This window comes from Hemicordylus capensis, chromosome 2 (genome assembly GCF_027244095.1).
Source record: "Hemicordylus capensis ecotype Gifberg chromosome 2, rHemCap1.1.pri, whole genome shotgun sequence".
NCBI lineage: Eukaryota > Metazoa > Chordata > Lepidosauria > Squamata > Cordylidae > Hemicordylus > Hemicordylus capensis.
This window is the reverse complement of record NC_069658.1, coordinates 150275516-150287532: the sequence shown is the minus strand read 5'-3', so window position 1 is coordinate 150287532 and position 12017 is coordinate 150275516. Positions and strand designations below refer to the sequence as shown.

The window sequence follows — 12017 nt, the reverse complement described above, 5'->3', positions numbered from 1 at the left end:
TAAAACAAACCAAAGAGATTAAAAAAGAACGAACAACTAAACAGAAATATTGCAGTCTTTCCCAGTTCAGTTAAGTGATCAGAAGACCTGCTTACAAATTTCAAAATACTGCTTGACACAACAATATGATGAGGGTTGAAATCCATGTCAAAAGCCATTACTACCAACCCTTTTGAGCCCAGTAGCCTTTTTCAAATCAGGGAGGCTATTATTATTTATAAATAATATGTATCAAGTGCCTAATATCACCACAGGCACTGAAGAAATATGTTTTAAAGTCAAAGCCCACAATGAAGTAAAAATAATGACACAGAACCATGCTACATGCTCAGATAGCAGAGAATCAAATCAATGTGCATGTGTGAAAGAATATAATTCTCACATCTAAATGGAGCATAACAACTTATTAAGAGATACATCAGCTGTTAATTTTGAAAACATGTGTTACTAAAAAGCTACTTTAATGAAAGGCTGAACTCCCAGACACACTTACATGGGAGTAAACCCCATCATACCCAGTAGAACTGAGTGAATGTGCACAGGATCAGCAGAATTCCAATAGGACCAAACAACAAGATTTAAATATACCATTAAATATAAGTGGAATAATTTTAAACTTGTAGGGAAATATCAATGGTTCCAAAGTAGATGTGCAAGCCACTGCAAATTGCATGCACCATGAGAGGCTCTCCCATTCCCTTGCAGTGATCTGCATGAATCCACACTATGTATTCTATCAGCATGGTGCTATGGGGATTATACACCCAGTACCTTCTCTCTTCTAGAGAGAACCTTAGCCATACATCATAAGGCAGTGTTGAGTAAGCTGCACACACAGCTTGTGTTCTCTCTCTTTTCTAAACTCAAAGGGATAACAGCCTTTAGACGCAGCAAGAGAAACAGAACCATGTTGCAGCATCACACAAAACTGGCAGAAGGAAGGTGGTAGCAGCACAAACGAAGAAACTGCACCTGCCAGCGTTTGAATACGAGTCTAGAAATATATGTATGAATTTATTTGTTAGATTTTTTTACCACCTTTTGTTAGAACATGGAAATGACAGTGCAATTTAAATAAGGCTATAAACTAGCAACTTAATAAAGAAACTGAAGAATGGCCAGGACAAATATTACTACTACTATGGGTAGTCATCTATGACTTTTCCATAAAAGTCCTCAAAAAATTTATGTAGAGAAATAAAAACAAGAGTTCCCTGTCCCCAAAGAGCTCAGACTCTAAGAAGAAACTGAAGGCAGACATCAGCAGCGACCACTGCTTTGCTGGAGTTGGAGAGAGCCATTGTGGCTGCTAGAGAGGATGAGTCCTGCATAGCCCAACAACATCCCGGGACCAGAGTCTGCCAAGCCCTGCCATGAAAGAAGGCGACTAGATGCGATGGTCCCGGTCCTTAGGCGCAGCCTCACCTTCGTCCGCGTCGTACATGTTGGCGAAAGCGCCTCAGGGCAGGTCACAATCTCAGGCGAAAGAAACGGGTCGTGAGGACACGCGAGCCCCGCACACGGACTCCGCAAAAGACAGAAGGGGACACCGCACCTGCGAGGCAAAAACCACCGAGCAGCCACTGCGCCTGCGCACAGACGACGTCTTCCCAGCCACTTCCTCTCCCTTCCGTAGGTCACTTCCTCCCATTGCGCGGCTGCGGGCTTGTCACTGCGCATGCGCGCGCTCGGTGGTACGCAGGTTGTGCTCGGATCGGAGGTTCACAAAGCTCGCGGGGGGGAAAGAAGTGTTCGGTTAGAGAGTTTTTTGGACCCAGCTCCCCCTACCCCGAGCGAAAGTGGGAGGTGCTTATGGAAAATATGGAAACAGCCAGCCGGGATTTTAGGGTAGCAGTGACTGAGCAGCAGCGTGTGCGGCCAGAAACAGAAGTTCGCCGCAGAGTTCATCTCATGCTCTTTTTGCCAACAGAAGCCGCCGGTGACTCCCAAACTACGTGTCTGGCGTGGGGCGGCCGCTATGGCTGAGAGAGGGAGTGCGGTTTGTGATAGTTCTGCACTGTAGGCCGTTATCACCATAACTAATGTTAAATTACTCATTAAAATATGTATACCCTGTCCTTCAGGACCACGTCTTCAGAGGGCAGCAGCTGCTAAAAGCCTGTATTAAAGACGTGTTGCAACTAGTAATTATTATTATTACTTACATTTTATATCCCGCTCTTCCTCCAAGGAGCCCAGAGCGGTGTACTACATATTTAAGTTTCTCCTCACAACAACCCTGTGAAGTAGGTTAGGCTGAGAAAGAAGTGACTGGCCCAGAGTCACCCAGCAAGTATGGCTGAATGGGATTTGAACTCTGGTCTCCCTGGTCCTAGTCCGGCACTCTTGTTACCTGGGGGAACCCAGTCAGCATAAACCAGACAGACAAGGATGGTTGAAGGAAGCAATATCACCGTTTATTGATTACAGCGCTGTGACCCCTTCCTGGTGCCTCACGGCCCTCCAGAGAAGAAGCCCCGAATCCCCCGATTTTTGGGGTTTTAAACCTTGGCATTGTTACACATCTGGGCGTTAACATTTTGCCCTAGAACCAATTAGTTTACTTCATTAACACATGTGTTTGCCTCTGGGCTGGACTTTGCTCTGAGTTCCGGTCTTACAGAAAAGAGATAAGCAAATTAAGAGAAGATTCCTTCACATTCTAAGAAGCAGGACGAGTTACAGTTTAAAGTGATCCTATCATCTGGCGCCTATGTTAATGAAGCTAGTCCGTTCATACCCACTTCCCCCACCCTGTCTGCCCTTGATAGATAAGTGACTCATCACCAACTTCAGCAGTAGAAAACAATAGAAAAAAACAATAGAGGAATTTTCCATTCTACATCTCCCCCCTCAAGAGCCCATTTTATGGCTCTTCCTTTAAGGGTAGACTAGAATACATTGTTTTTATAAGCGGTGCGGTTTCCTTTCTAACTATGGCAGAAACAGCAGATTCTATTATTCTAGTTAAACAAGGTATTATACAAGGTAGCATTAGCAAAATTATAACAATGATAACAAAAACAACAAATAATAACTTTAGCCAGGCTAGGTCTGGCAGCCAACTCGTGAGCCATTCCCATATTCCCCATCCAGATGGGGGTTGGCCGATGCTGTGAAAGACCTGTATCGATTCCTTCAATTTGGCTGCCTCCTGATCAATTTTTCCCTGATTATTTACATAGTAACAGCATTTCTCCCCGATCAAAGCACAGGCACCTCCTTGCTGAGCAGCAAGAATGTCGAGCGCTTTACGGTTTTGCACAACCACTTTTGATAATGAATCAACCTCTTGCTGAACTTCCATTAACATTTTCAGAGTGCTATTGAAAGATTTTTCCATCTCCTTTGAGATGTTTTTGACCGCTATTTCAAGCTCAATCACCCCAAGTCCCGGTAGCATAGCCCGCCAAGCCTGGTGGAATCCGGTGTTGCGGACCACAAGGGGGTTCTCTGCGCCGCGCCTTAGGCGGTGCAGGAAACTGCCCATGTTCAAAACTTCAGAGGCATTTAGGCTTTTGCGGATCTCTACTTTGGGTGCTAGATAAGCAGGGGCACATCTGCCATTCCAACCTTGTGGCAGTGCTTTGTATGCGTTTTTACCACAGAGCCAGTACATTCCGTGTTCGAGCAAGGACAGGGTCAGGACGTCCCCCGTTTCCCACTTCATTGGCCCTACTCTTCGTTCTCCTATGCCCAGGGCCGTTCCACATTCTCTGTCAAGGCTGAAGGGTCCGGACTTGCTGGCCCTTCCCCCGAACCAGGAAAGTGTTACATTTGGGTCTTTGTGGTGTGCACAGGTTATGCTCAGCCAGAGGGTCCAGAAAGGGGATTCCCACGTGTTAAGTTTGCTATCACACGTGTCATGCTTGGTTTGTGTTTTGTTGATCAGGATACCTAGCCGATCGTGTACATATAGGGTGTTTTTCCATAGGAATTTCGACTCCTCCCGCCAGTGGCCTTCAGTGAAATTGAATAGGGTTACAGAGGTGAGGGTCATCTCTCCCCCATACAATCCAGGATATTTGCCCACAGAGGGATCATCCCCATCGCACTCTTCCTGGTCTGGTCCATGATCGTCAGCCCGTGGCGTAAATTCGCCAAGGGATTTATCAAACGACCATGTGTGGGCACAGTGAGTGTAGGAGATCTCCCCCAAATTGGGTCCAGGTCCCCCTTTGTTCTCAATGCAAATTGGATTCTGGCCAATTAATGTTTCAACTTCATATTCCGGGACCCCTTTTGAATACCAATTTCGTTTCCATTCCCTTTGGTAGCGGTAGGTCTGGCGGTTCCCCCCTCCCGTGGTTGGTCGCCAAGCCAATTCGGTGGTGCTGATCCAGGGGGAGCACCAATTTACTCTGGGTTTCTGAACCCACCAATTTAGGGGGATGGGGCCCGCCACCAGAGCTACCTTCTCTTCAGAATGTATATCACCATGAGTACAAACCCAGCAGTCTTTAAGGGATGTGGCTCCGATTACAGTCTGAAGCCCAGGGACTTTCGGGTGGGAAACCTTGTAGGTGCTATTCACTCCTATTACCCATAAAAACAACAGTGTTCGAGACCACATTTTTAGTTACAAGCTTGAAACCAGGAAATAACACTCTCTCTCCCACCCCCGCCGGTGGTCCGTACAAAGGGTGTGCCGCTTCCAGGTATGGGCACACCCGTAGGGACGTTCCAAAGATGTACCCTGGACCCGTGCGAAGACGTGCACCCGTTCCGGTAGGGTGTAGCAGGGGGTAGACTCAGGGTAGGCGACGTATCTTCAGCTTAGTCTCTCCAGTCTTCTGTGCAACCCACGAGATAGGCGCCTCTGCCCGTTTAACCCTGGTATGATGGACCCACGCCTTAATTCCTGCACATTTTAAAGCAGTTGGTGTGATTAACAGAATCTGATATGGACCTCCCCATCTGGGTTTCAAAGGCTCTACCTTCCATTTCTTCACCCACACCCATTCTCCCACTTCGTAGGGGTGTACTGGATCCACAATAGGAATGGGGATAGTTTCTTGTAGGGAGTGTCGTACATCGTGCAGGACCTTAGCCCATTGGGCCGTGGACGGGGGGTGGTCCTCAACTCTAGCACGCAGGATGGGTGACGCCCTCCCATACATAGCCTCGAATGGAGTTAATTTCTCCTTTCCCCTTGGTGTGTTTCTAATTTTAAACAGTACGTATGGTAACAGGGCCACCCAGTTCATTTGTGTGAGCTCAATCAGCTTGACTAGATGATCTTTGAGTGTCCTGTTCATACGTTCCACTTTCGCGGAACTTCGTGGGTTCCACGAGGAATGGAGTTTCCATTGTATTCCCAATGCCCTAGAAACGTCTTGCACTGCTTTGCTCACGAATGCCCCCCCATTGTCTGAGTTAATTTGTATTGGCAGTCCGTGGTTGGGCAGGTGATCGTTAAGCAAGTATTTAACCATAGCCTGCGCGCTTTCTGCCTTGCATGGTTTGGCTTCCACCCAGCCAGTTAGCGTGCATACAATGACCAGGAGATATTTATAGGGTCCTTGCCGGACCATCTCTGTAAAGTCCACTTGAATAATGTCCATCGGGCCGGCCCCCATTGCTACTTGCCCTGCTTGTCCTTGAGGCCGGGTATTGGGGTTGACTTTAGCACATTCTACACACTTCCTGGCTACTTGTCGGGTATGAGCAGACAAATTTGGTGCATAATACTTCTTCCGAATGAGTTCATACATAGTCTCTGCCCCCATGTGCGTGCCTTCATGTAAACCCTCCACAAGTCTTGTCACATATTCCTTGGGGACTAGTGTCTTCCCCCCTCTGATGATCCATTTCCCCTGCTGTTTCACGGCTCCCAGTGCTTCTGCCAGCTTTTTGTCTTCTGTTCCATACTCCCATTCCTCTTCCAGGGTAGCTAGGTCTGGAATAAGGGACACCATAATCATTTCGGCTGAGCGTGCAGCTAACTTAGCTGCTGCATCAGCTCTACGGTTGCCGCTTTCCACTTCCCCTCCTCCTCTCTGGTGTCCACGGCAGTGCATAAAAGCCAGACTGCGGGGTTGCTGCATGGCGTCCATGAACCGCTGGATCTCTTGCTGGTATTTCACTGGGTTCCCTTTAGAATCTAGCATGCCCCTTTCATGATGCAGTGCAGCGTACGCATGTGCCATGTTGTGTACATATCTTGAGTCCGAATAGAGGTTCAGAGTTTGCCCTTCTGCCATCTCACAGGCTCTGGTAACTGCAATTAGTTCTGCTAGCTGGGCTGAGGTGCCCGTGGGTAGCGGCTGAGCTTCGATAGTGTCCACTAGACTCACCACGGCATATCCTGCTCTTCTCACCCCATTTTCTACAAAGGAGGACCCATCTGTGAACCACTGCAGGTCTGCATTCTTCAGTGGGACCGTGCGTAGGTCAGATCGGACTGCCCAGGTCTGTTGCAACAGCGTTGGGCAATCATGCGTCTCTCCCTCTTCTGCATTTTCATCGGGTAGAAATGAGGCAGGATTTAAACTGGTGGTCACCTGTAATTCGACCTCTGGGTCTTCTAACAGCATCAGTTGATATTTCATGAGTCTAGAGCCTGTCATCCACTTGATAGTCCCTTCTTTTAACAAAGATCTAATGGAGTGTTCAGTGACTATTGTAGTCTTTGCTCCGAAAGTGAGTTTCTTTGCATCTTGTAACAGTACAGCTGCTGCAGCTACAACTCTCAAGCAGGGAGGGAATCCTCTTGCTACTGCATCCAATCTTTTTGAAAGATATGCGCAGGGTCGCATACTGGGTCCGACTTGCTGTGTCAGGACTCCCTTTGCTAACCCTCCCCGCTCAAGCACGTATAGCGTGAAGGGTAGCGTGAGGTTTGGGAGTCCTAAAGCTGGGCCCCTCGTTAGCATGTCTTTCAGTTCCTGGAACGCTTTCTTCTGTTCCTCTCCCCACAGCATCTCGCCTTCTCCTCGAGTCGCCTCATACAAGGGCTGGGCTATCTGGGCGTAGCCTGGTATCCAGACGCGACAATAGCCAGTCATTCCAAGGAATGCTCGCAGACCACGTTTGGATTTGGGTTCTGGAATGGCACAAATTGCTTCTACTCTTTCTCCTGATAGGTATCTCTGGCCTTCCTCCAGCCGAAATCCCAGATAGTTTACAGTAGTCTGTATAAGTTGGGCTTTGCTCTTGGATACTTTGTAGCCACAGTTTGCAAGTCTTTTAAGCACCTCTATAGTGAGTTCTTTGCAATCTTTTTCCGTATTTGTTGCGAGTAAAAGATCGTCCACATACTGCAAGACTGCCCCCCCTGGGGGTACAACTAGACCCTCCAGATCTCTAGATAAAGCTTCTGAAAAAAAACTCGGGCTGTGTATGAATCCCTGTGGCAATCTGGCCCAGCTTAGCCGGATCTGCTTGTTCTGGAGTCCCGGGGAGTCCAGGGGGGGGGTGCCAGGTGAAAGCGAAGATAGGGATCGAGGCAGGTGCTAATCTGATTGTGAAAAAAGCATCCTTAATGTCCAGTACTGTGTACCATCTAGCAGCGCCTGGTACTCTACTCATTATGGTGTATGGGTCAGCCACTAGGGCTACCATGGGTTCAGCTCTTGCATTTACTGCCCGCAGGTCTTGCACTGGTCTGTAACGGCCTGGTTCCTTCTTTTCCACTGGGAAGAGTGGGGTATTCCATCCAGATTGACACTCTTGTAGTATCCCCTCTTCAAGGTACGCTGTGATAATTGGCTGGATTCCCCTCCTTTTCTCTTCTGAGATGGGGTACTGTGGTATATTAGCGGGTATGGCTCCTGGCTTCATTCGAATGCACACAGGGGGTTGGTTGATGGCCATGCCAAATCCTCCGTTTTCTGCCCAAACCTCTTTAGGCACTGGCAAGCTTTCTGCTATGTCTTGCGCTATCAAGACTCTGGTGGCTTCCGATTTCCCATCCCACCAGGCTTTCCACTTCCAAGCCTTTTCTTTGGGCATTTCTATTGTGCATATATCTCCCCCTTGTGGCGTCTCGAGGGTACAGCTTCCATCCTTTGAAAAAGTTAAAGTGGCTTGTAATTTGCACAGAATGTCTCTTCCCAATAAGTTCATTGGACAGTCGGGGAGCCACACAAACTGATGTCTAAAAGTATTTCCCTTAAGACTGCAATTGTCCACATCAAAGATGGGCCTGGAGTTACTGCGGCCCGTGGCTCCCTGTATTGGTAACTTGATAGCAGTCTTCTCTCCTATTGGGTGTTGAATGGCTGAAATAGTAGCTCCACTATCAATCATAAATGGCACCTTCTTCCCCTGTACAGTCAAAGTCACCATGGGTTCCGGGGTGAGTGGTAACTGGTGCAATGAACCCTGGCCCCGTCACTCCTCTTCCTCCGCGCGTCCAGCCATTACTCGCGAAACTCTGTGCCCTCTGTCTGCATTTCCCTCTTCAGGTCTTTCTGGACATTCATTCTTCCAGTGCCCATGCCTCTTGCAGATTGCACACTGATCGCGACCCAAACGTTCCTGTTGGGCTCCTCTGCCCCCTCGACCACGTCCTCTAGTACTGCCACCTCGCCCCCGTCTTCCTGGCAACTCCCCTCTAATGGCAGCCGCCATCACAACAGCAGCCTTTTGCTGTTTTTCTTCCTCCGTATCCCGGTTTGCATACACATTTCTAGCCAATCCCAGTAACATCTCTTCGGGCATGTCCACCGCCTCCTCTCTTTTCTGCAGCTTTCGACGGATGTCTTTCTGGGCTTGAGCTATGAAGGTCATGTTGATCTGTCTTCGGTTTCCTTCATTGTCTGGATCGATGCTTGTCCACTGCCGGTAGGCTGCCTTCAGCCGCTCCATGTATGCTCCGGGTGCCTCTTGGGGTCCCTGCAGGACTTCCGATACTTTAGCGAGATTGATATTTCTTCGTCCAGCCGCCCTCATGCCTTCTAGTACTAGGTCCCGATACTTGGCCAGAAACTCATCTCCCTTCCCCACGCCTGGATGCCAATCAGGGTCTTTGGTTACTAAATAAAGCTCATATAAATCTTTTGGGGTTATCTCTGATTTGAGTTTCTTTGCTTGTTCGTCTAATGACTTTTTCATTCCTTCTTGGACACGACTTCGCTCATCCGAAGACAGCAGCGTGTGCATCAGTGTCTGTATGTCTCCCCAGGTGGGACGGTGGGTACGCATGATCGTCTCGAAAAGTTCCAGCATCTCTCTAGGGTCTTCAGTTAGGGTCTTGGTGGTGCGCTTCCAATTCAGCAGGTCCGCAGACGAAAAAGGCACATACTGGTATTGGTACACAGCTTCCCCTTTGTCCCCGTGGAAGGTGGTTACACGCAGGGGGGCCATGGTCACTCCCTCTCCTTCTTCTGGGTTTAACTGTTCCTTGCCCCCCTTCTCTTTTCTTTCCTTTTCCAATTCTTCCACCCTAGCCTGTAGTTGCTTGAGTTCTTCCTGTTCGGCTGCCTCACGTGCTCTGAACTCAGCCTCCTTCTTCTTCTCCCACTCTAAACGCTCCTGTTCCTTCTTCCTTTTCGCCTCTTCTTCTTCTTTTTCTTTCGCATACCGTATGCGCTCCTCCGTTTGCCTGAACTGGTATGGAGGATCGCTCGGTTGGGGAACTTTGGGGTATAACGGGTTGTAGGGTGGAGGCGGTAGGGGCGATTCTGGCTCTTCCTCAGGCTCCAGGAGCTGGGGTGGAGGCGGGGGTAACGCGCTTGGTGGTGGTGCCGAGGCCTCTTCTCCCTCCAACTTTCGTAGCTTGCCCTTGCCTTTGGTGCGGAGCGCTAGCACCGTCTTTGCTCCCTGTTTCTTCTTGCAGTCCTGTAGCCATTTTGGCCCCTCTATAACGTTCAACATCCACTGGTCTATGTATGCATACTGGTCAGGGTGGCTTTCAGTCACTGTTATGTGAACCTTGCGAATCTCATCTATCTCAAAACTTCCATCTGCCGGCCAAGTTGGACTTTGGGCTGGCCAGTTCAGTGTACAGTGTCTAACCAGGATTTCGGGCTTGCAGGGTGGGTCGCCATAATCTCTAGTGAAACCTTTCCTAAAGTTCTGGACCATACAGTTCAGTGGGGTGCATACCTTTGACCCACCCCCACCCATAATTACAGAATTGTGCTCTCTTTCACTCAAGACAAACAGACAAATAGGAGAGGGAAACGGACTGCGGGTAGGGGGTCCCGCAGTGAGCCACAGAGGGATTATAGACAGACAACTTCACAGCCCGCACCTCCGATTTGGGTCCCCTTCTCGTCGCCGAGAGAGAGGACTTACTCAGGAGTCCCGCCTTGCCACTGCAAGGACCACTTTCACGGTGGGTTCCCCTCTTTAGGGTCCCCCTCTGCACTCACCAAATATCTTTCAAACTGCACACATTCACACAACCTCCCTTTTCCTCCCAGAGCCCGTCCTGCTTCTAGGCAGTGCCCTCTGCCTACAGCGGCTCTTGGCACAGGGTGGGCGATTCCCTGGCTCCCCTTTGTCTCGAGACCCTTAATACTCCACCTGTCCGGACTCCTGCGTTGGTGTGCCTCGTTCCGCGCCCGTCTTCGGTGGGCTTGGGAGTTTAGGTCTCACGTCGTCGGGGGTCAAAACCTTCCTCCTTTCAAAAGGGAGGAGTGGCGCCTGAAGGGTTGCTCTCCCACGGCGTGAGAAAGGATCCCCCAAGCAGCCACCGATGGGCAGGTAATTCACCAGCCGACCATCCGAGTCACGGCACCAGTTTATGTTACCTGGGGGAACCCAGTCAGCATAAACCAGACAGACAAGGATGGTTGAAGGAAGCAATATCACCGTTTATTGATTACAGCGCTGTGACCCCTTCCTGGTGCCTCACGGCCCTCCAGAGAAGAAGCCCCGAATCCCCCGATTTTTGGGGTTTTAAACCTTGGCATTGTTACACATCTGGGCGTTAACATTTTGCCCTAGAACCAATTAGTTTACTTCATTAACACATGTGTTTGCCTCTGGGCTGGACTTTGCTCTGAGTTCCGGTCTTACAGAAAAGAGATAAGCAAATTAAGAGAAGATTCCTTCACATTCTAAGAAGCAGGACGAGTTACAGTTTAAAGTGATCCTATCATCTGGCGCCTATGTTAATGAAGCTAGTCCGTTCATACCCACTTCCCCCACCCTGTCTGCCCTTGATAGATAAGTGACTCATCACCAACTTCAGCAGTAGAAAACAATAGAAAAAAACAATAGAGGAATTTTCCATTCTACACTCTAACCACTACACCACGCTGCTAATGTAAACCCCCGTCCGAATTGTGGAGATTGTAATACCATACAATATGGTCTCTATACATATACACATATAAGGCCCCTAAACTATACACAGAACAAGAAGCCACAGTCCAGATAGAACATGGTGAAACAGGCTGGTTCCAGATTGGTAAAGGAGTAAGACAAGGCTGTATACATTCTCCTTTATTCAATTTATGTGCTGAACATATACTGAGAGAAGCTGGATTGGAAGAAGATGAGCGTGGCTTTAAAGTTGGAGGAAGAAACATCAATAACCTGCGCAACGCTGATGACACCACTCTGATAGCTGAGAATGTGGATGATCTGCAAGTTCTAGTAATGAAAGTCAAGGGGCACAGTGAAAAAATGGGACTACAACTAAATGTCAAGAAGACTAAACTATTTATTTATTTATTCGATTTCTATACGCCCTTCCAAAAATGGCTCAGGGTGGTTTACATAGAGAGATAATAAATAAATAAGATGGATCCCTGTCTCCAAAGGGCTCACAATCTAAAAAGAAACATCAGATAGACACCAGCAACAGTTACTGGAAGTACTGTGCTTGGGGTGGATAGGGCCAGTTACTCTTCCCCTGCTAAATAAAGAGAATCATCATGTTAAAAAGATGCCTCTTTGCCAAGTTAGCAGGGGTTACATTATGCGAAAACCCAGCTCCCTTGAGAGGTCCATAATGCTGGGAAAAGTTGAAGGAAAGAGAAGAAGAGGATGACCAGCAGCAAGGTGGATGGACTCAGTTATGATAGCAATGAATGCACCAATGAGAGACCTTAAAGGCCAAA

General features: G+C 48.5%; 3 protein-coding genes across 3 annotated transcripts in view; all 3 read right to left on the bottom strand.

The window, feature by feature from the left end:
• POLR2B (RNA polymerase II subunit B) overlaps nt 1-1627 on the bottom strand; it is a 28161-nt gene extending 26534 nt beyond the window's left edge. The window contains exon 1 of the mRNA XM_053297314.1: nt 1426-1627. Coding sequence (XP_053153289.1) covers nt 1426-1444 — 19 coding nt within the window. The 5' untranslated portion in view covers nt 1445-1627. The remainder of the gene's footprint in view (nt 1-1425) is intronic.
• A 768-nt stretch (nt 1628-2395) lies between these two features.
• On the bottom strand, nt 2396-8289 carry LOC128343676 (protein NYNRIN-like). The gene is made up of 2 exons (XM_053293110.1): nt 7527-8289; nt 2396-7318 (listed from the first exon to the last, which is right to left on the bottom strand). Exons 1-2 carry the CDS (start codon nt 8287-8289, stop codon nt 4752-4754), a joined length of 3330 nt encoding a protein of 1109 aa, XP_053149085.1. The 3' UTR covers nt 2396-4751.
• LOC128343677 (endogenous retroviral envelope protein HEMO-like) lies at nt 2569-4573 on the bottom strand. Its single transcript, XM_053293111.1, has 2 exons — nt 3125-4573; nt 2569-2616 (listed from the first exon to the last, which is right to left on the bottom strand). Exons 1-2 carry the CDS (start codon nt 4571-4573, stop codon nt 2569-2571), a joined length of 1497 nt encoding a protein of 498 aa, XP_053149086.1.
• Nucleotides 8290-12017: the final 3728 nt, after the last annotated feature.

What these genes read in the sequence shown, in the direction of transcription:
- LOC128343677 (XM_053293111.1), bottom strand. Translation starts at nt 4,573, where the DNA reads ATGTGGTCTCGAACACTGTTGTTTTTATGGGTAATAGGAGTGAATAGC. An exon ending in AATTGAAGGAATCGATACAG is followed by an intron (nt 2,617 to 3,124) that starts GTCTTTCACAGC and finishes CTTTTCTGTAAG; the next exon opens with ACCGGAACTCAGAGCAAAGT.
- LOC128343676 (XM_053293110.1), bottom strand. Translation starts at nt 8,289, where the DNA reads ATGGTGACTTTGACTGTACAGGGGAAGAAGGTGCCATTTATGATTGAT. An exon ending in TGACCCATACACCATAATGA is followed by an intron (nt 7,319 to 7,526) that starts GTAGAGTACCAG and finishes GTTTTTTTTCAG; the next exon opens with AAGCTTTATCTAGAGATCTG.